The sequence below is a fragment of the Sebastes fasciatus genome, chromosome 4 (genome assembly GCF_043250625.1).
Source record: "Sebastes fasciatus isolate fSebFas1 chromosome 4, fSebFas1.pri, whole genome shotgun sequence".
NCBI lineage: Eukaryota > Metazoa > Chordata > Actinopteri > Perciformes > Sebastidae > Sebastes > Sebastes fasciatus.
In genome coordinates, this window is record NC_133798.1 from 7,689,104 (window position 1) to 7,712,400 (window position 23,297).

A 23,297-nucleotide genomic window follows, 5' to 3' on the forward strand; every position below is an offset into this window, starting at 1 on the left:
CAAATACATGCTTTCTTGTTTGAAAATGAGAACTGTGTTTTAATTATTGTTGTACTCCTGTTTGCTACTATGCTAATTTACTTAATTTCCTTCCTCTGTTAAATGACTCCCATCCCTCTCTGTGTTAGACACTCCTCATGATATATTCTCATTAACAAAGAGTAATTTCCCTCCTTTACATATAAGATTATGCCTCAAAGCGCCTAGATCATTGAGCTAACATGGCATTCACTGGAAATATTATACGCATATATAGGCCTATAGGCTTTATTTGCATGTAGAAACACATTTTTAGCCATTTTTATTTTGCCAACATTTTAAACATACACGTAGTGGCCACTTTATTAGGTACACCTGTACAATACAACTTTTCCTCTACTTTTAAGAAGCCTATAACGTTGACTTTTTGTTGACACTGTCCATCCAGGTGTTAATTTAATTATATGTATATGGTGTTGAACTGGATTGCAATTATATTCAGCTGTGTTTCTAATATTCTGCCACCCTCATATATGAAAAGAAAGGGGAAAAAAAGAAACACTTCTCAATATAATGAAGTCCAGTTCGGGCTGTCAACGTTAACGCGATAATAACGCAAAAGCTGTAAAATGAGAAAGTTTGCTCCGGCTGGTGGGCGGTGCTTGGTATTTCCTCAACTGTTCTCAACATGGCTGCCGGGTCACAAACTTTCTCATTTTCCAGCTAAACAGTACACTACAAGATGATTCTGAAAACATTTGAGGTGAGAAATAGTCATTACAGCAACAGAATATTGATTCATATTTGATCAGTGCTGCAGCTGTGATTGACAGCTGCTCAGAGATGACTGGTTGTTTTCCTCCGGTCTGTGAAATCTTGCAGATGCCATTATAGGAGCACTATGGAGGACACTGGAGGAACATGATTGTTTTCAGATTACCTGTCTCATGCACTACTGTCAGGATGTAGTGACCGTTTTATAAAAATAACTTTTTGTTAATCATATTTGCTCCATTTCTACTCAATGCTGCTTTAAAGGCCATGCTGTTTTTTTTTATTCTCGACATGAACATCCTCAAGATCTCTGCAACGAGACACAGAGACACACAGAGAGAGAGAAAGAGAGAGAGAGACTATATTTGGAAGCAGACGTGGTGAGGTGCGGCTTCCCCCAACCGGCGGGAACCGGCTTGAGGAGAACTGACTTGTGGCTCAGTCCGGCTGACGAGCGCGTCGAGAGCGCGCTACCACCGCGCGCTCCCATCGCCACAAGAATCCCAACAGAGAGCACGAGGCTGCTGGAGGCTGCTGGAGGCTGTACAGGCAAACTGACCCAGCTGCTGTCAAACTGTTCCTGTTCACTTCAGCACTGCAAGAGCACTATTAATAAATATATTTTAATGCGTCCATTCATTCATTCAATGTGCTTCCCTAAAAGACCTAACTATCCTCACATAGACGTACTGTTAAAGGAGCCAATGCAATTAAAGTTTGTATAGAAGGATATTTCAAAGTTGCATCAGGACATCCAGATAGATGCTCGCCACACCCAGTGAGTTTGAATGACAAACATGTTTCCCATTCCTGGTCTTTATAGTGTCTTTGCCAGTCCCACATTCATAGATGACGGGCAGGCTGGATGAACCTATCAATAAGAGAGCCAGTGCTTTATAGTTAGGTTGTACACACTGAATAGATCTGAACAGTGGGAGCCGGTCTGGGGTTATTCTTAGTTCCTAAATAGACAATTCCTACTTTCAAAAGACTATTTATAGTATTTATATCGCCGATGATAACACTGTAGCCTATACCACTAATGTTCATATTTAGATCTGTAATATTTCAATGAAAAATGATTATGGAATGAGAATTGATTTTTTTGTCCCCAACATCTCCTCTTACACACCACCTGTCCTTGTGAATGTGGATCTCGATCGCTCTTCATGGTGATGCTGTAATGATGATGAACCAGAGAATCTTAATGTGTTATCTCATCCCTTGTTGAGGAGGGAGAGGAAGAGGAAGAGGAAGAGGCAGAGGCAGGGCAGGGAGGGGAGAGGAGGGGAGGAGGGGAGGAGGGGAGAGAGCAGCGGGTTGGATGGAGACTGGTTGGTGAGAGGGGGGGGGGAAAGCGGAACAAACCGGTGTGTGCTCGGATACATGCTGTAGCTGCTCGCCCGCACTGCAGATTAACTCTTACCGTGCCGGGAGATGCAGCAAGACATGGTGAGTGGATTATTTTTTTTATTTATCATCATTTCCCTCCTATAGTTGCATGCACCGTTTGTTAGCGCCACCAGAAACAGAGAGTTTTGCTTTCCCAGTGTGTGGACAGGGGATGCAGGTATTGAGACAGTAGGATCTCCACACAGAGCATCACACACTCTCATCACTTGATGTTTAGCAGCTCGTCTCTGGAAGGATCATCGGGAGCTATCCGCCGCTCTGGTGCTGAAACTGCTTGTCATTTGCAGGCAGCTGCAATCCGCTGCAATGCAATGTCTCTGGTGGAAGAAGTGTTGGTTGCGATTCTCCACAGCGTCCTGGACTCCCAGACTGTGTTAGGAGACAGCATCCTATAGCTCAACACTAGGACATCATGATCCTCTGATGAAATGTCCCTGCAGTGTTCCCATAGGGACTTAGTGATGAGTCAAAAGTGAGGAAACAGTGAGGAAACAGTGAGGATACTTTATGTTGTTCTTGTGTCTGTGATTGTAATCTGTAGTTATCTGGTCAGATTTGTTCTCTGAATGTCTGAGAACAAGTGTGAGATCCATGCGCACTGAAAAAAGTTCTTCAGCCATCATCTAATTCATAAGGACTGAATGGGGCTCTGTTCTCCTCCAGCTGTTGTCCTAGAGCCTCTGTTTCTTTGTAGCCGGCTGTGCTGATCATCATAGCCAAGCAGGATGCCGCTGTAGTAGCCAAACAATGTGGGATTCCCTCTCTAAACACTGGTGGCATGGCCCAACTGAAGGGCATTATCTGTTGGACTGGAGCAGTGCCAAAGGCTTACAGACAGACAGCAAAAAATGAGATGCTGCCCCTTTAAATTTGAATTATGCAAAGTTTATTTCCTTGAGACAGTGTTTGAGGATAAAGTTGCCTTGGTTGTTACCAGGCAGTATGTGGACAGAGCAGTGTCAAATCTGTACTCTTTAACGTTAAGGCACATCTTGTTGTCTTTTTCTGGAACACCATTACTGCATGATGTCACCACTAACACATGCAGCCTTGAATAATTCCTCTGACAATAGTTCAAAGAAATCCTCTCCTTGTGATCTTTCTCACCATGCAGGTGAGAGTACTCTATAAATGTCCTCCTGTACTCAAAGTTCCACTCCCCCGAGATATTAAGCCCACTTTCCAGCCCCAGATTAGAGGGCTTGGCTTTTTAAGGATTTCATAGAGGAGCTGTGGTTTTTGCATAATGAGAGGAGGGCAGAGGGGAGGGAAAGTAAAAAAAAGAGGAAGAAGGGAGAGCGAGAGGGGTGAGGTTTGTTGATGGGAAGCGGGTGATGTTCTCACACTGCTCACGGAGGACGTTCACGTAACCTTCAAGGGAAATGAGCATGCTGCAGGCGCCAGTCCCTCGCTGCACAGTTGCTGCACATGTATGCATTGCTCATGTATATATGCATGCATGCACTCTCATTCACTCACACGTGCACACACATTCAGACATTCCCACTGACAAGTATGTGGGTTCCCAGTGTGAACATGCTGTTCCACAGAGATAATGACCACCAGGAGCCCAGAGTAGATTAGCAGAGACAGTACCAAAAAAAGAATTAAGGTTGTTAATTTCTCAAGACAAGTAGAACATTTGTCAAAACCACTGAATAAATTCTGTTTTTAGCATACACCCCCCATCCCCCAGAGAATAAAGTTGCCCTTTAGTGTCCTTGCTCGATCAAAGGCAAATACCCCCCTCAGATGTGACCACGTTCACACACTCCACTGGTCACAGAGTGGGGATCAGTCGTCCTCTGCCACATGACTGCACGACAGAGGACGATGGATGGGAACAGAGAGCTTTCCTGAGGAAGGTGTGAGACAATACAAATTCACACTATGGCTATAGTTTGAATGATAATTATGAATTATGCATATGTTCCCAGAAATGGCACCTCATTGTACTTTTATGAAAAAAGCACATACTGTACCGCTCTAACTTGTTTATCTTTTCTTTCAGGAAAGGATTGGTCAGAGCTTCTTCTGACCGTAACAACTCTTCAGCCGGCAGTCTCTCTCCCTGGGGATCACAAGGACGCCTCCTAAACACAGCTCATCCCTCAACCTGCCACACAGAGTGTCCGGACTGAGGCCAGGCACTGTGAGAATGGGGCAAAACGCAGGGATGAGCACCGAAGAGGCCGAGCGAGCAGTGTGCATCTGCCTGTTCCTCTAAAAGAGACGAACTGAGGGAAACTATAGAAAACCCAAAGAACCTCACAGTATGACCTGCTGCTTTGCCACATATGGTGACAGAGGCTGACGCCGGCCACACATTTCTGTGTGTGTGTGCGCCTGTGTGTGCGAGTGCATCCCACTGTGTCGAGGAGTATTTAACAGGGAGTGCGTGGCCTCCCCTCTGGTCCAGAAGGAACTTGTAGTGTGCAGCCTTTTTTTGTTTCCCGGATGCAGAACATCCTCGATCAGAACTTAGACATGGCCACGGCTCTACTCGCCGGCGAGAAGCTGAAGGAGCTGATCTTGCCTGGCTCCTCGCAGGACGAGAGGGGCGGATTGCTGGCCGGCCTCATGGTGCAGCTCAAACTGGAGCTGCCCTTTGACCGCGTCGTCACCATAGGGACGGTCATCATCCCCATCCTGCTGGTCACCCTCGTCTTCACTAGGAACTTTGCAGGTGAGACTTCTGCCACTAGAGGGGGTTCATTCCCACAGTAAACTGACAAAGTGAGGGTGTCTAAGTTACAACAGCAGCTGTTACCCCCCAGTATATGTTGAGTTAGCCATGCAGTGCAAGAAAGAGATGAGGCCAGGAGGGAAAAGGAGCATTGACAAGTGCAGCGGAGGAGCAGACAGAGAGAGAGACTGGAGATAGGAGGAGGAAGGGGAAGGTTAGGAGGCTGGGTGTGATGGGAGAGATGTTAGTTCCCTGCTGAGTCAGTCTATCTGCAGAGCAGCATTAACCATCTGGGACTGAGCGTTTAACTTTAGCAGCAGAAAGATGTGGGTGTTTAGACCTTCAGTATTCCCTCACTGGTATGTTTTATCATCATATTTCAGGGCACTGCCAAGCAATTTTTAGATGACTCAGCATCCTGCCCTCTGTGACTGTAACAAAGTCAGGTCACTGCAAATGTTGTCCTTATTACCAGTAACTTAAAATAATTACACGCTGAGTTTTAAAACTGACTCTTTCCCAATAGTTTTTAATACCAAGTTAATTTAGATAGCACCATTTGTAATATCAGATGCCACTGCACTTAGTTCAACAGATTAAACTTGCTGCAGCCCTGAACCAGATATAGACTGATAGAGAACAACTTTGTCAGGAAGGAGAGTCACTTCCTCTATCTGAGCCACACAGATCATCACTTCAAAAAGTGTGTGTGTTATCAGAGACATGCAGCTCTGTGGGCTGGACAGATGAATGATTCTAGAAGATTCTCAGAGATACGCCGCTGATAAAAACGAAACAGATCACACGGATGCAAGATATTTCCTGGAAAATGTGAAGTTACTGCAATAAATATGACGAAACCCCAAATCCCACATTATCTTGAACACTATTTGGAAGTGAAATGAAGGCCAGCGTTAAAGTTAGACTTACTGAAAGGTTGCATTTGGACTCGGTGTAGTTGTGTGCACATGCAGTTTCACAGTACAATGGGGGATTACAAAAGATATTTCAGGTATATTTACCTTCTTTCACTTTCAAATAAGTAGTTCAGATAAAATTGTTAAACTGGGGAATTTGTATAAACCTGTCTGACCTCACATGTTTTCACATTGCCAGATCTTGCCAAGAGCAAAATGTTCTAGCTACAGTTGAAAATAAAACAGGATGTAGCATTGCAGCATTCTTCTGTCAGCTAATATACTTATGAGATATAGTCATCCAACTTGTTAAAGTCACATTGATTCTATCTGTCTGTACTTTCCTCAGAGGAGTCCATATACTGTTACACACCACACAACTTCACCAGAGACCAGGCACTGTATGCAAGAGGCTACTGCTGGACAGAGCTGCGGGACGCTGCGCCCGGCATGGAACCTCACCTTTGGCCTTCGCTATTTGAACACAAGTTCCTGCCCTACGCTCTGCTGGCCTTCGCTGGGATCATGTACATTCCTGCTTTGGGCTGGGAGTTCCTCGGCTCCACGCGGCTCACCTCGGAGCTCAACTTCCTGCTTCAAGAGATCGATAACTGCTATCATCGAGCCGCTGAGGGCCGAGCCCCGAAGATCGAGAAGCAGATCCAATCCAAAGGACCTGGCATAACCGAGCGGGAGAGAAGGGAGATCATAGAGAACGCAGAGAAGGAGAAAAGCCCCGAGCAGAACCTGTTTGAGAAGTATTTGGAGAGACGAGGCCAAAGTAACTTTCTGGCTAAGCTTTACCTGGGACGACACCTGGCTATTGTCTGCCTCAGTTCCATCCCCATTTCCTACCTGAGCGCCTACTATGCCCGCCAAAGGCAGAATGAGTTCACCTGTGCGCTGGGTGAGCCCCCGGACGTCAGCAGCTACCACGAGCTGAAGCTCAGGGTCAACTGTAAGCTGCCTGCTGTGCAGCTGCAGCGCATCATGGCGGCGGTAGACATTTCTCTGCTCTGCACCATGAACTTCATCATCCTTATTAACTTGCTGCACCTGTTTGTGGTTCGCAAGTCCAACTTTGTTTTTGACAAACTGCACAAAGTCGGCATCAAAACGCGGCGACGCTGGCAGAAGTCTCAGTTCTGCGACATCAACATCCTGGCCATGTTCTGCAACGAGAACAGGGACCACATCAAGTCGCTCAACCGGCTGGACTTCATCACCAACGAGAGCGACCTCATGTACGACAACGTAGTCAGGCAGCTGTTGGCTGCGCTGGCACAGTCCAACCACGACGCCACACCCACTGTGAGGGATTCTGGGATACAGACAATGGATCCCAACATGGACCCCTGTGATCTCGGAATGGGAGAGATGGTCGGGGAGCCGCTGGTCATCAAACGGCCCCGCAAGAAGATGAAATGGATCCCGGGCTCAAATCCTCTTCCTCAGCCATTCAAGGTAAGGCCTGGGAACAAGTTCAATGTGTCCATTTGTAATTAATCAACATTCAGTCAGCATCAATAACAGCAGAGGGAACACGTTCTAAACCAACTGTCCTCACAGGAAGTGCAAAGTCCTCATTTAGGACTTCCTGAACACTTCAATGCTGCTTTAACCGTTCATCTGAACTTGAGGTATAAGCTGTGATATAATGACTTGTTTTTCTGTTTTTTTCTGTGCTTTGTAAAGGAGCCCCTCACCATGACACGTCTGGAAAATAACACCAAGTCTGAAAAACCCAAACAATTCAGACGAAAAACAGCGACAGACAACTTCATCGCACCACTTTTGGATACAAAGAGCACACAATATCCTGCAATAAAAGGTATGCAGCACTATGAGCTGTAAGTCTGTGAAAAATGTTTGTTTAAAGCTGTGCTAATCAATACTCTTACATTAGCGATGGGTCAAATAACTATGTGTTATGTGAAAGGGATTGCTCGTAGTGACAAACTTGTTATCAGACCATTAAATAGCCGTTATCAGTCGCTATAAGCACCATAGATGTTAGTCAAAAGGGGAAGTGAAGATGAAACTTAAAAACAACACGTTCTAACATGTTGTAAAACTGAATGGAACGTTACATTTTGAACATACAAATTGGCTTCTTTAGGTTTAGGCAACAAAAACCACTTGGTTAAATAGGGAAAAACATTGTGTTTTGGCTGAAAATAACTACATTTCAAAAGTGAAAGTGAAACTTAACACTTGTGAACACAGAAACAACTACACATCGTTGGTTTCACACAAGATGCGAGCCCTGGCCTCCCAGGTGAAAGCCGTAATCACAGTTCCGTTTCTATTACTTTCATAATTAATATGGTCGCTAGAGGTTGTTGTCGTATTCTTTTATATCTTCTTTCGGTGATCTACCATGTGAATATTTGATAAAACCTACTATTGGGTGTAGTAGGCCCCTATTGACCAACATCCATGGTGCTTATAGCGACCGATACTGTCTATTTAATGGCCTGATAACAGACAACTCTGCAGTTCCCCTCTACTGACTACATCTACTGAACTTTTTAGCATCTTTCAGCTAATTGTTTTGGGTTTACAGCTCACAACTTTATATTTTTGGTTCACTGTAACAGCTCTCATCAGCTTTGTTTCCATACGCAGCAGGCAGCTGTTACAGCACACTTACTTACTTGGATGACCTGCTGTTCTATCTCCTTTTAAGTCAGACTTTTCATTTCCAATCATAGATTATAGTGGGATCGAGAAAAAGCACAGTCGCAACTTCTCTCTGGACGTCCACCCGTACATGCTGACCATTCGTAAGCCCAAGGTTGAGGCCACGACCATCGTGCCTCTACCCTCAGCGCACAACATGGATACAGTGTACCTTGAAGGCACGCACACTGTTGTTCATGTGTCTGGTGGCATTACAGGTAAGCCTGATCTCTCCTTCGCTCTTGCTCTTTCTGGTTCAGGGTTGAATTCATCACATTTCACTTGAACCATTTGTGTCAAATATTCAAGGAATTAGTATGCAGCATCCCATCTCATCTAGCTGTACCTTGCATACGCCTGCAACTACAGCCTGGTCCAGACAATGGGTATGATTATTTACGACATGTCATTATATCTGGTAAATTTCACTTGCTTAATGAATGCTGTGCACCCGATTTACCTGTTATCAGTATGTTATCAGTCACTATAAGCACCCACAGATGTGGGTCATTAGGGGCCTACTACGCCTACTAAATTATGAAAGTGAAGGAAAAACTTAAAAGCAACATGTTCTAACACGTAAAACTGAATGAAACGTTACGTTTTGAACACAAACAAAAAGGCTTCTTTAGGTTTAAGCAACAAAAGCAGTTAGGTATAGGGAAAAACATCGTGTTTTGGCTTAAAATAACTACGTTTCAAAAGTGAAAGTGAAACTTAACGCTTGTGAACACAAAGACAACTACACATTATTGGTTTCACACAGGATACAAACTCCGGCCTCCCAGGTGAAAGCCCTTTGTTCTGTGTGGAGTTTCACACTTTCTATACTATGGTGCCAGGCTTTGGCTTCTGCTCCGGTCATAGCCTAATTACTACGGTCACTAGAGGTCGCTGTCGTATTCTTTCATAACCTCTTTCGGTGATCAACCATAGACTGTATATAAGAAGTGGACATAGTCACGGTGACGTTAACCATTGGTTTGTGGACTGCTGTTTTGAAGCCTCAAGTTTGGCATTTTGGCAGTCGCCATCTTGTGCGAGAGGGAGGAGCTAAGCACAACCGAACGCTGAATAAGACATTTTCAGGTAACCAAAAAGGTTATAATTAACTTTCATGAACTGAAAACACACTGTGAAAAGGTTAAAGTTGTAAGATAAATCAAGTGAGAAGTAGGCTCATTTTCTCATAGACTTCTATACAATCAGACTTCTTTTTGCAACCAGAGGATTTGCCCCCTGCTGGCTATTAAAAAGAATGCAAGTTTAAGGCCCTGCATTGGCCTCACTTATCAGACCTGAAGGTAGCTCACTGGAATAGATGATAAAACCTACTATTGGGTGTAATAGGCCCCTATTGACCCACATCTCTGGTCTAATAACAGTCTAATCATGCTGCCTTCCATGATGGCCAATCAGTCTTAACATGCAAAATGTGCTGACCTTTGTAAGAGTATAGGAGATGTTTTTTTTAGAAGGGGACACACTGCCTATACTTTTACATTTTCATTCGAGACTTTCTCCTCTCTCCCTCTACCTACGGTATTTCCTTCTTGTCTCTTCAGAAACGAAGGTTTGCTCTCCATTATCGACCAACACTGCCTTTTCTACGATGACCCTACCCACCACTACTTACGTAAATGGCGTGAGCCCGAACCCTCCCTCCAGTGAGGACGCCCTCAGTCCCAAGTCCTCTCCTCTTCCTCCTCCTCTTCCTCCTACTCCTCCTCCAAGGGAGCCTCTCACCCAGACGGAAAACCCTGAGTGTCAGCCACCACCCCTGACCAGAGCCCCTACACACCAGCTGATGAGTATACATCACACTCTCTTTGAGGAAGAAGAGGATGAAGAGCACCGTCGGGACAGACTGGCAGAGAGACCCGGGGAGCTCATCGCCGCCGGAGAATGTTGAAGGAGGAGGAAGAAGAAGAGGGACGCTGACCGAGATTCCTCATCCCGACACAACACTCTGCGCACATGACCACCATGTCAGTCACCTCCTATCAACAACCACCTCTACTGTTTAAATGAACTCACACACGTCTGTGATTGGGTGGATTGGACAGCGAGGAATTGACGTGGCACTCTAGCAGTCGTAAAAAGCAAAATGACTCAACTTTTAGATGGGAAACTTACTCCGAGAGGATAAGACAAATGTTTGTGTTTGTTGACCAGAGTATTGCTGTAGGAAATGATGTCACATCCATGTCTCAGGATGACTGTGTACAGCTATACACCCTCCAATGAAACCAGCAGTGATATAATCCAACAGGGTGCTACAGTGCAGGGTCAAACAGCTATATTAAAAAAAGGCTTAGATGAGTGGCAATGAGAGATAAGTGAGCTTTCTAAAAAAAAAAAAATACACACACACCTTAGAGATGCATATCTGCAAAGAAGACTGCATTATAGCTTAAAAACAAAATGTATTTCAAACACATATGATAACGCTTAGTCCCTTTATCCCAATAGATAGCCAAGTAGAAAGGTAGCTCACGCAATACAGTTGAGATCTGCACAACTTAATATGCAAAAGATCACAATATATTTGTGGCAATAATGTATGCGCTTACGGCATCATAATTCACACAATGCTAATGCCATGTATAGACACTGTATAGGACTCAGTGTTTGTGGGGTGTTACAGACAAATATAACACACGTTTCATGGCTTTATCATTGCCATTTCACCGTCGATTAGCCACGTGTATCAGATCTTGACTCGACTATATTTGCACGTCATTAATAATGGGTAAATTGGCAGATTATATAAAGGAACAGCAAAAGAACAGACTATAATGAAAGGGTGGCGTTGTGAGGTGACGTGCAACTACAATATTGTCTAATAGGTACCAGATATCTATGACAGAAATGCAGCAATGCTGGAGTTTTCTCCTGAAGACTTTAAAAGCAGCTCCGGTATGATGAATGGAGCTGGACTCACTGGTGAAGTGTGTGACTTTAGTGTTCTGCTGGCTTCTCGTGGGAGTGCTGTGACGTGAAGTGAATGAAGTGATGATTAGATGTTAAAATCGTTCCTCACTGGAAGGTTTATTAGTACATGATGACTAAGGTTTTGATTGCCATCTGCTGTCTCCGACACAATCTCAATTTCTACCCTGTCTCACGTTGTGCCAACATCTGCTATGAAGGAATTAGTTAGAATAGCTGGTCTGTTATTTGTAGTAGAAACCAAGCATAGGCCTTTAAAGGTATGTTAGCACATTTCACAGGGATCGAGTGAGTGGACAAGGGGATGGGTGCCTATACCACAACCTCACATTTCTTGCAGCTGCATACATGATTACAGGAACTTCAAACTGCCTACATTGACTCACACACAAATATGACATCTACTGTAGAAGACATTAGTCGTCAGGGGCTTACCTACAATATAGGTAGGCCTATGCATACTATACTTTTTTCTGGGGCATTCAGTAACTCGTGATGAGAGATAGCACTTCAGTTTCCAGTTATCTTTTGGTGGAAATAAAATGATCCATCTCATTATCATGACACAGGTTGGCTCAAAATCCCCTTGTTAGACTGCTCAAGCACACTAAAATGCATCCAAAAGCACTTTAAAAGACTTGTAGCACGAGTGTGTGTGAGAGCATGTTATAATATGTTGGAAACACAGCTCTGCTTCTTCTTCTAAATGATTTTCTGTGTAGATTTAAAACATTGAGACAGTCGAGGAGGTACATGTGTGACAGTCTAGTGGAAAGAAACATGGAGAAAAGAATTTGATTGTACTGTGTGAAATGTTATAATGGTAAAGTAATTAAAAAGCATTTTCACTATAAAAAAAAACAATGTGCTGCGTCCCAACAAGTCAATGACTACATCTACCAGAATGCACTGCGGCTGTCAGATTCAGCGTTGTAGCGTTGCTTCTGTGTACTAACGAGGAGCTCGCTGACATACGGGCTGGCCTGCTCGGTAAGCTGTTCATATTTGTTTTAAGACAACTATCGTGTATGTTACCTAATATCTTGTACTTGGTAGTGGCAGCGTTTGTTGGGAGAGAGCTCCGTTTCAACGTGTATGATTTGACGGTATTGTTAGCTAGCCTACATTAGCCTGAGTTAGCTTGTTATCATCATCCGGTTGCTAGCCACACCGCTGACAGCCTGTAGCAAGGCCTATGGAAGGAGGCTGGGACACGCGTCATATCTATGGGGGTATAACGCATGCGCAGTGTAACTCAAGCTGCGGTCGTGCGTTTTGATTGGTTCAAGTTCGACGAGTGCAGGCCAGATTCTACTGCGCATGTGCAATACCCCCGGAGTTATGACGCGTTGATGACGCGTGTATCAGCCTCCTTCTATAGGCCTTGCCCTGTACCTGGAAGTAACGTTAGCTAGTTAGTAGTCACTTCTTCTTTAGCTGTGAAAACCTCTTGTGTTGCTAACCTTTAGTCGTAATGATACAGTTACTCTAACGTTAGTGAACCTGTGACAAAGTCTCCGCTTTTGACATTGTCGTTAAAGCATCGCCAACGTTAACCTTAGTTGGTTCGCTGCGTTTAAACCCTGAAGGCATCGTCAGCAGTGAGTAACGCTGCTGTCCTGTAGCTGGCTGTGTCAGTGAACGTCGCACTGCTCAGCGGTAACGCATGTCTTCATCCTGCTCTCTGTCACACGCAGCTCTCACTGCTTCAAACATGGATCAGGACAACAACTCAGAGGTTTGTAACTCTTACAATCTTTGTGTGTGTGTGTGTGTGTGTGTGTGTGTGTGTGTGTGTGTGTGTGTGTGTGTGTGTGTGTGTGTGTGTGTGTGTGTGTGTGTGTGTGTGTGTGTGTGTGTGTGTGTGTGTGAGGAAAAAATCTTTACAAAAATTAAATGTAAACTCCAAGATTTGTATTCCCTCTCTGACCAAAATAAAATACAACATCTACTTGGAGAAAATATTGTCATCGCCATAGAAGCTGCAGGATATGTCAGTGCATGTCACAGCCTAAGAGACAACCACAACAACACATAACAGATGTAACTCACACTCTGCCTTTTATTTACTCCTCTGCTTCATGTTTTTTTTTTTTACATGTATCCTTTGATATTGCAATATATTGTTATTAATTGTTTTTTATTTGTTTGTTTGTTTTATTGACACAACAAACATTAATTACTTCTTTATTGTTTTCTTCCATTTACATGCATGTTCTTTTTAAATATCTATATATTGCAATTTGCTTAATGAATTGTATGTATATATATTAATATATGTTTTTGTTTTTATTTTTTTATTTTTGTAATTTTTATTTATTATCGAATTGACGCTATGGCAATATTGTTCACCTGACAGTCATGTCAGTAAAGCAAATTGAATTGAATTGAATTGAATTGAGAGAGAGAGAGATGTTGTTGACTGATGTTTTGCCAGATGTCCTGCTCACCCTGGGGTTAAGAGGACGCACTGGGCAACATGTGTGTTTTAGTATCATGTAGTAGTCTGTGTAAAATCATGTTATTTTGCTGCTAATTTGTGCAAGTTTTTTTTCAAACCCTGTGATTTTAAAGCAGCAGTGGGTAGAAATGGAGCCAATATGGAAAGAAAAAAATAAGTTGTTTTTATAAAACAGTCACTATATCCTGACAGTAATGAGACAGGCAATCTGAAAACAATCATGTGCCTCTGTGTCCTCCAGTGCTCCTAATGGCATCTGCAAGATTTCCCAGACCGGAGGAAAACAACCAATCAGCGCCGAGCTTGAGCCTGCTGTCTCTGAGCAGCTGTCAGTCACTCACAAACTCTGATCAAACGGTCAAACTAGGCAGCGCTGATCAAATATGAATCAATATTCTGTAACTGTAATGACTATTTCTCGCCTCCAATGTTTTCAGAAACATCTTGCAGTCTCCTGTTAAGCTGGAAAATTAGAAAGTTTGTGACCCGGCAGCCATGTTGAGATCAGTTTAAGAAATACCAAGCACCGGCTGGAGCAAACGTTCTCATTTTACAGCTAAACAGTTCACTACAAGATGTTTCTGAAAACATTTGCGGCGAGAAATAGGCATTACAGTAACAGAATATTGATTCATATTTGATCAGCGCTGCCTAGTTTGACCATTTGATCAGAGTTGGCGAGTGATTGACAGCTGCCTCCGTTGAATGAACAGCCAATAGGAACGCTTTCTCTCTGAAATGACCTGTGATTGGTCAAAGTGTCCCATCACAGGCTTGATTTTCTAAAGCCTGAAAACAGAGCCATGAGGAGGTGCAGAAGTCTAGTTTTCTCTCAGAACACTTGAATCACAATATGCTGAAAGGTTATTATAGAATTTTTGCCCAATGATGCCAAAAACATTCTGCCTACTGCCACTTTAACTAGCCCTGAGCAGTTAGATAATAATGTGCAATCAGCCAGTCTTTCTTAAAGTGGCTAGACTTGGACAGGAATAATCTCTTAATCTTGCACTGATGTAAACATGCCCTATGTCTAAAAGATGTCTGTTTGGTGTCCAACAGGATGAGTCAGTCGGTGCATCGGAGGACCCTTCGGAAGAGGAACTGCCTTGTCTACCTCCAGACCTCTGTAAGTTTTAAATAGTGTGTATGCTGAGAGATGGTGTAATACCTCTTTTTACTTTATATTGATTGCCATGTCATGTCTCTGTTATGCAAAATGTCGTAATCAATTTTTTTTTCCAATTTTGTCTGAGACTGGATAGTTTATCAACCTGACAGTTCATTGCAGCTGGCTTTTCCATTGTCATTTCTAATTTAAATAGTACATCTGCATTGACACAATAATAAAACTCTTACAAAGAGTGTATTCTCTATGCTCTGGACAAGAAAGGGTCTTGCTACTTCCTGGATTATCTTCACATAACCACACATGCAGTTTCTCCAGATGCAAATGCATGTGCACTAAAAGACACATTTTTTCCAGATCCATAGACTATGAAAAATATCTGTCGAACTTCCCTCTCTCCGGCAAGGATATAAATATGAGTATCAGAAATATTTTATTGATCCCGGGGGGAAATTGAGTTACGTTTTGCTCCTGTTCTAGAATATAAGAGAACGAAACGGAGATCTTTGAGATTGTAACTAAAAAAAAATATAAAAGGATACAAAATTGCTTGAAAATAAAAATACATCCTTCCTTTTAATATATCATAGTAGTTATAGTAAGACATCAAACACTATAGTTGTCCTCTTGTATTTTTGTGTCCCTTAAATAACTGTCTGTGTTGTTCCTGTGTAGCGGACGGTGAAGCAATGGATATGCTTTGGAAGTGGCGTAGCCAGCGCCGCCAGTCGTCCCCTGAGCTCCCAGAGACAGTGACGCGTCTTACTGCCCCTGATGGCAGCCTCCTCTACCTGGTGGGCACAGCCCACTTCAGTGACAGCAGCAAAAAGGACGTGTCCACGGTGAGCCAATGAGAATTCACGACAGGATTTGGACAGTGCACTATGCCACTTGCAACCTTTTTAAAATGTGATATGCTGTGAAATAATGGAGTAACTCTGTGAATGTGGAGAGGTGCGGTAGAGTAGCACCTTGAAGATTAGTTGGCCCGCCTGTATATACTGTATTGTAATTACTAGGTTGGCATTCCTCTTTTGCCAGGCATAATCTTGTCTTTTTTTGCCTTTACCTTCTCCCTCACTGCTCATTTGCCATTCATCTCTTTCTTACCCTCTTATGCTCTCTCATTCTGTGTCTGTGTCTTATCTTACATCTCCACTGCTCTTTCTCTGCCTCACACAGACGATCCGCGCTGTGCAGCCAGACGTGGTGGTGGTGGAGCTGTGCCAGTACAGGGTGTCTATGCTGAAGATGGACGAGAATACACTGCTGAGGGAAGCCAAAGACATCAACCTGGATAAGGTTCAGCAGGCCATTAAACAGGTCAGGCTTTCAGATGATGGGAATTAGCAATGGCGGTAGTGAAAGACTGAGATAGAAAGGACTGTATATTGTGAATAAGTCAATAATGGCGTTGCTTTGATATCTGAAACTGCTCTCATCCTATGATGGGGAGAAACAGTGAAGGGGATTGCAGCATGCACTCATTGTTAACGGGGAAATAAATATCTCTGATGCACAAGCAGGATTAAGTTTGAGAGCTTTTAGTCTGTTCTGCACTTCTTAGTTTTCCAGAACTACGTTTATCTAAGTGCATAAAACTACAGAATCTGTACTACTGCCAGTGTATTTAAGAATGACCTCCGAAGGCATAGCTGTGTTTTTGTGAATGCTTATTTCTGTCCTCTGTGTTTGTCAGAACGGGTTGATGTCTGGCCTCATGCAGATTCTCCTGCTCAAAGTTTCAGCTCACATCACAGAGCAGCTGGGCATGGCTCCTGGAGGAGAGTTTAGGGAGGCCTTCAAAGAGGTGAAACATACACAAAAGGAGTTAAAAAAAAAAAGGGGGGGGAAGGGACGATGGTTTCAGTTTTGTGTGTTTGTATTTCATTCTGTTTTTTTTTTTACTTGTTTTTCTTTCCACTTAGGCTGGACTAGTGCCGTTCTGTAAATTTCACCTTGGGGACAGGCCCATCCCTGTGACGTTCAAGAGGGCCATTGCAGCGCTCAGTCTGTGGCAGAAGGCCCGTCTGGCGTGGGGTCTTTGCTTTCTGTCAGACCCGATCAGGTATAAGCTCACCACAGTCACTTTTTGTCATACCACACAGTGTCTTTCTCAATATCTATTATTAGACACTGCTGTTTAGGAAAGAATACAGATTAGGGCTGTGCAATAATGATCACAATGATAGATACGATTATTTTGTTCAACATTGAGATCACGATTAGAGCTGCAACGATTAATCGATAGTCAACTATTAAATTAATCGCTAACTATTTTGATAATCAATTAATCGGTTTGAGTAATTTTCTAAGAAAAAAACAACTTAAAAATTCTCTGATTGACAATAAAAATAATCATTAGTTGCTGCCCTAATCACGATTATTCATTGATTTTAGGGGAAAATATTTTTATTAGACTTTCACATTTCACTAAACAGAGCACTACTTTTACTTCCATGTTGTGCTTCATTCCTGCTAATGTATACATCTTTGCATCAAAGTATGACTTAAAATAATAAATGTATAATAAATAAACTGGCCAGCTGGTAGTTGAGGAAGCGCAGCAGAGTTTTCTATGAGTTTAGCATGCATTTTAAACATCTATATCACAGTTGATCATGTTCATTTAATTGTAGGAAGCCAAAATCTTCCTTCGCAATTAATGTTTGATTAATTGTGCAGCCCCAACACGGAAACGATACATGATCGGCATGCCCAGTGGAGCAATTGATAACCTTCAGCCACTAGATGTCGCATACTCCCGCTCCCGTTCCATTGCATTCCCCCTGGAAGTGGGAATTGAACGTCAGATATCTTCTACAGAGATAAACGAAACATTCATTTTGGACCCGTCAACATTTTTTTATGATTAATTCACAATCAGAATATTGTTTTTAGGAAAAGCCATACTTTTATGTGGCACCTTTTTAAAAGCTCTGTGGATGTGTCATTTAAAAAATATATTTTTCTACATAAAAATGTTACCAATAACACCTTTTAAAGCGTAAATACATAGATGTAAACTGTGACACGATTATAAAAAAAAAATAAAAATCATGCAGACCTTATCTGGCCCAATGCATTCTTACTGTTTGTTCCTCTTTCTTTACTTTACACTATCGTAACCAGAAATATTGTGTGAACAGAAAACCAAAAATGTCTTCCCCTTCCTCCTGTGTATTTAGTAAAGAGGACGTAGAGAAGTGCAAACAGAAGGACCTGCTGGAGCAGACCATGTCAGAGATGATCGGCGAGTTTCCTGCTCTCCACCAGACCATCGTGGCTGAAAGAGACATTTACCTCACGCACACGCTCCGCCAGGCTACACGCTGCGTGGAGTCCCCCCATAATGCCCAGAGTGCGTATTCGATTTTTTAGCTCCTAATTCTGTTCTTTCCCTCCTGACATGTATGCACGTTAGAAGTATTGGTTGATACGTGCATATGTTTTTATGTTTATTTATTTGCACACACGTAAAACTTCATAAATTCCAGATAAAAATAAGAAATGTGACAGGAGAGGTCAAGAAGCCACGGGCTTATACAACGGACCTCCCCTCAAGGTAAAGAGTAAAAGAAGAAAAAAGAAAAGAAAATTAAGCTAACATAATTAAAAAAAAAATAAGACAACAGAAGCACACAAATTAAGCAGAAAAACGAACCCATCAGTAGACAACAATCCAATAAAAGCAAATAACTACATGAAAAAAAAAAACAGAACAAAAAAAAATATTATTCACAAACATTTCATAAAATACTGCTTCGTCTATTTATTTTGTTTTACATATGCATTGCTCTTTAGAACTGAATGAACATTTAAATTGTTTGAATTTTATTGTACTTTTTATATTTATCAGAATTGCATCTGTACTCTTTATCCCCTAACATATATCAACCTGCTGTGTTTATCTCTCATCAAATGTGTTACTAAATTGTTGCGTAATCAACTGACCAGCAATGACAGTGTGGTTTGAATGTTACAGAGACTGATAATGAAAATGCTGAGTCATATTGTGTATACAAAGGGTGACATTTTAACTATATTTCACAGAAACAGTCGGACATTTTTCACTGAGCATAAAGGCAAATGGAATCGTGCTGTGTGAATCTTATTGTTCGTGTTCAGCAGTGCATTTGCTCTGGATAATTCATGCATTGTCAGGAAGGGAAGAATCTAGACATCCAGGGCTTGTTTGTCTCTCATTTATACTGAAATCTATTCTCAGTGTATTGGATGATTAATTTCTCAATCGAGAGATAACCTGTGGTTTCCTACATAGTGATAGAAATATAAAGAATATGTGGTTGTAGAAGTATTGATTTTTTATGTAACCAAACATTTGATACTCTTCTTTTTTTTATAGAAGTGCCTGCTGTGGTGGTGGGAGTTGTAGGGATGGGTCATGTCCCCGGCATAGAAAGAAACTGGGAGAAGCAGCTCAACATAAGTGAAATCATGAGGTAAGTTTGTTACATTACAGATAGTCAGTAATAGAAACATACTGTAACTGTGGCCCTGTTCAGACCTGGCATCAACATGGGTCCTGAGTGATCCGAACACAAGTGGACAGCTTTAAGTACGTCTGTTCACACCTGGCATTAGAATCCGTCTCCACATGCATCTTGATTTACCACTTGTGATCGGATCTCACCTCCCCGCTCTATAAGCAAATAAACACGTAGTAAACACATGGCTAATACAGCAGACGTTGTGACGTAATATTACAGGAATGTCAGTAGTAATATCCTACGTATTTGTCAATTTGGGTACATTTTAAAAAATATATGGTTATTGTACCAGCGGACCCCGGGGACCTCAGTGCCGCCGGCACCGCTGCCTTTGCCAGGCAACAGCGGGGTACAGAGCTTCAGAGAGCCGGGGACGAGGGCGAGTGAGCGGGCGGGCGGGCGGGTGTCAGCTCCGTGCAAAGCACCGGAACAAGAACACCGACACATCACAGACAGTATGATAATAATGCACTTCCCAGGCCTAGTCTGACAGATCATGTAGCCTATAGATAAGATATACATTTATTTTAATAAAATACAGTTGTACCACCAGAATACAGTAGAACACAAAGGCTGTTTCAATGCCGCAAGGTAGACAAGCTCTTGTGTCTGCCTGTCTATTCACATGAGTGCGTTCACATCTGTACTTAGAGCTGTCCACTTGTGATCTGATCACTCAGGAGGCATGTTAATACCAGGTCTGAACAGTGTCCTGTGTCTTGACAATTCCACAGCTGCTCAATTTGTCCGTCTGTCTCTTCCTCAGTGTTGCACCTCCCTCACGTTTCGGCTGGGTCGTGCGCACGGTCATAAAGGGCGTCATGATGGGAGTGCTGGGATACGCCTGCTACCGTGCTGGAGGGACATTAGGTAGAGCCTTGCTGTCTTTACCTACAGTCCAAACTTTACTGGAGACCCTGCAGCCACCCCCTGCTCTGAGCCCACCCCCTGCTCTGAGCCAACAGTGACCAACATGACCTTTGACCTAATAAAACTGCATTTTTTTTCACCAATGGCCTTAAAACCAGGAGGTGAGGCTGGAGGAACGGTTTCACCAGCCCTCACTATGAACTAACAAGGACCTCAGGGGGTGAAGAGCCTCCCACCTTGTATCGATGTCCCTGTAGATGCAGCAGGGCCGTACTGCCAAAGAAACCATGACAGTACTCATCGTTTTCTTTCATATTCTGTGCACATTTTTGCATTTTGTAAGGTTTACAAATGCCAATAATTCCTTTTTGAATAGATTTACATTTCCCCCACACCATTCCGTTAAATGACAGTATTTTTATTTGACCAGTATCCTTGGAGTCATCTTCAGTCACGTGCCCTGGTACGACTGAGACATTTTCAGAGAGGCACACTTTTCTAACGCTGTCTCCTTATTCCCTCCTCCTCTCCGGTGCCTGCCAGCATTGTTGGTTATTGGCCCATTTCAAGCCCAGCACTTTATAGTCTTGTACTGTACATGCAACCTATGGAAGGGAAAAGAAAGTACAATAGTCACGATACACAAAAATATAATCTACGAAGTGACCCCCGTGGTGTGAGGTAAATGTCTGAATTGGAAGGCTGACCATCATTTTCTTAATTCTTGAAAACTACTATTTGAAATGCATAATCTTCAAAACTCAAATAAGACAAAATGATTTCCCATGTGCACGATCCTGCCCACATCAACAGACAAGTGCCTCATATTGCAGCAGTAAGGGCTAATGGTGAAGTAACTGGAATGGCAAAAATGTGTTATATGCATCTTACACATACTACAACCGGTCAATGCAATTTTGTAGTATTCTGTCTTTATATAATTACATGATAGGCCTATTTTATAAACACGGTTGCCCTAAATATAGATCATCTGGTTTGTGTTGTCTTGTTACCGTAGCCCCTTCATTTTATGGTCACTCATACATTCACCAGAGACCTGACGCAGGACAGGCTTAAATGTGCCTCAGGATGCATTTATCTTGTAATTTGTATATTTGATTGTACCTCCAATATGAGGCGCACTAACATATTGGCTTTAAATGGCTCCATCTGTGAGTTAAGGGTTCATACTTGACACAAAAATATGCATTCTTGTATAGAAAAACATCCACATCTAGAGAACATTCAGCACACCAGCTGTTTGTACTTTTATGATATATGCATAATCACTTGCCAGTCTGATTGCAGAATGAACTGAAATTGGTTTGTTTCCCTCGAATTAAGTATTGAACTTGACCGTAATGATTTCTCAGTGGCATTCCCATCAATGGAAATGTATTATGGACTTGTTTTGACTGCTATGAAGGAAACTGACGGTTTAGATTGGTCAGAGTTGGGAGGTGTAAAGCCTTACATTGCTATCACTGCTGCCTTTGAGCCTCAGATTGCCTCCTCTGCTGAGGCTTTATATTACCAACACTGACCTGTATCCATAGTACACAGCTTTTTATTGCACAATAAAAAAAACAATGGTTAGATGACATCACTGGAGCTTTGTTATGGGGGAGATGTCCCAATAAATCCAACAGTCTGAACATCTAGTCTAACATCAAGTTCCAAGTATTACCAATCTTAATTTTAAGTGATTATATGTACAGTACTGGGATTATTTAGATGTATTTATAAGAGATATGAAAGGAGTTAATTTGCTGTCTGGTCCAATGGACTAATCTGGTACTTGAGTAAATGAAGCAGTGCCACAAACATAAATAAGTCATACACACATTAAACTAACTCGGATAACCTGTCTTCCAATCGATGAAACTGTTATCTTGCTTAAGTAAGAGATGACGATATCGGGAACAGATGTAGTAATGCTTCTCAGTACCTCAGTAGTATAGTACAGTCAACCTTAAACATGTCTGTCCCTCCCACATCATTTCCAAAAGGTTTAATTATTGTATGTTTGAGAATTTGCCAAGAGAAAGCTGTATGAATGCCCGTAAGATCTGTTTCCCCTGTGGTGCCCTCGTGTGGTATTGTCGTTGTTAACAAACCAAACATGAAATCCTAACTTCTGTAATGAATTATTAAAAGATTTTAAGGAAAGATAAACTCATATTTGCCTCAGAAATGTTGATTTTTTTTTTTAAACCCTGCTGCATTACATTAGATTCAAGATTCAAGATGTTTATTGTCACGCCGGCTATACAGGTACAATCGTGTGAAATGCTTTTTGCTGGGAAGCTCCATTAAAATAATAAGTTATATTACAATTATAAAAGGAAATACTTTTAAGTTATATTACAATTACAAATACTTTAAGTTATATTACAATTATAAAAGGAAAAACTTTGTACAAGGGCATATTAAGAATATATACAGGCATATTAAGAACATAATAGAGGCATATTAAGAACTAGCTAATATTTTAATGCACTCAGTGATGATTCAATTTCCTATATGGACCAGAGTCCAGTCATTTTATTGTATTAAAATGATGTATGTCTATTTGGGATGATTAAATGAAATAAAATCGACACCTTTTATTATCTCAACCTTGTCAACTAATATTCTTCTGTAATGAATTATTAACAGATTTTAAGGAAAGATAAACTCATATTTGCCTCAGAAATGTTGCTTTTTTTTAAACCCTGTTGCATCACATTAGATAATATTTTAATGCACTCAGTGATGATTCAATTTCCTATATGGACCAGAGTCCAGTCATTTTATTGTATTAAAATGATGTATGTAGCTGTCTATTTGGGATGATTTAATGAAATAAAATCGATACTTTTTATTATCTCAACCTTGTTAACTAACATTGATTTTAAGTTTCGGCTCAAATAGTTCCGTCTTT

At 42.0% G+C, this 23,297-nt stretch overlaps 2 protein-coding genes across 5 annotated transcripts; both read left to right on the forward strand.

Annotated features, from left to right (window-relative positions):
- Window positions 1-2,057: 2,057 nt before the first annotated feature.
- panx2 (pannexin 2) lies at window positions 2,058-12,171 on the forward strand. 3 transcript variants are annotated; one of them, XM_074631800.1, is made up of 7 exons: window positions 2,058-2,205; window positions 4,178-4,852; window positions 6,119-7,233; window positions 7,465-7,600; window positions 8,484-8,669; window positions 8,761-8,837; window positions 10,017-10,206. In XM_074631800.1, exons 2-7 carry the CDS (start codon window positions 4,624-4,626, stop codon window positions 10,065-10,067), a joined length of 1,794 nt encoding a protein of 597 aa, XP_074487901.1. In that variant the 5' UTR covers window positions 2,058-2,205; window positions 4,178-4,623; the 3' UTR covers window positions 10,068-10,206. The 3 variants fall into 3 exon arrangements, with proteins under 3 accessions (XP_074487901.1, XP_074487899.1, XP_074487900.1); XM_074631798.1 differs by lacking the exon at window positions 8,761-8,837 and having other exon boundaries at window positions 10,017-12,171; XM_074631799.1 differs by lacking the exons at window positions 2,058-2,205; window positions 8,761-8,837 and adding an exon at window positions 3,484-4,031 and having other exon boundaries at window positions 10,017-12,171.
- A 137-nt stretch (window positions 12,172-12,308) lies between these two features.
- On the forward strand, window positions 12,309-22,553 carry trabd (TraB domain containing). 2 transcript variants are annotated; one of them, XM_074631807.1, is made up of 10 exons: window positions 12,309-12,393; window positions 13,101-13,141; window positions 14,927-14,993; window positions 15,669-15,835; window positions 16,176-16,316; window positions 16,693-16,803; window positions 16,922-17,061; window positions 18,182-18,354; window positions 19,360-19,456; window positions 20,271-22,553. In XM_074631807.1, exons 2-10 carry the CDS (start codon window positions 13,118-13,120, stop codon window positions 20,470-20,472), a joined length of 1,122 nt encoding a protein of 373 aa, XP_074487908.1. In that variant the 5' UTR covers window positions 12,309-12,393; window positions 13,101-13,117; the 3' UTR covers window positions 20,473-22,553. The 2 variants fall into 2 exon arrangements, with proteins under 2 accessions (XP_074487908.1, XP_074487907.1); XM_074631806.1 differs by lacking the exon at window positions 12,309-12,393 and having other exon boundaries at window positions 13,002-13,141.
- The last annotated feature ends 744 nt before the right edge of the window (window positions 22,554-23,297 follow it).

Excerpts from the sequence above, each read along its gene's own strand:
- trabd (XM_074631806.1), top strand. The coding sequence starts at position 13,070 with ATGTCTTCATCCTGCTCTCTGTCACACGCAGCTCTCACTGCTTCAAAC. Across the intron at positions 13,142-14,926 it reads ATCAGGACAACAACTCAGAG|GATGAGTCAGTCGGTGCATC; the intron begins GTTTGTAACTCT and ends GGTGTCCAACAG. Across the intron at positions 17,062-18,181 it reads TTTCTGTCAGACCCGATCAG|TAAAGAGGACGTAGAGAAGT; the intron begins GTATAAGCTCAC and ends CTGTGTATTTAG.
- panx2 (XM_074631798.1), top strand. The coding sequence starts at position 4,624 with ATGCAGAACATCCTCGATCAGAACTTAGACATGGCCACGGCTCTACTC. Across the intron at positions 4,853-6,118 it reads CTTCACTAGGAACTTTGCAG|AGGAGTCCATATACTGTTAC; the intron begins GTGAGACTTCTG and ends TACTTTCCTCAG. Across the intron at positions 7,601-8,483 it reads ACAATATCCTGCAATAAAAG|ATTATAGTGGGATCGAGAAA; the intron begins GTATGCAGCACT and ends TTCCAATCATAG.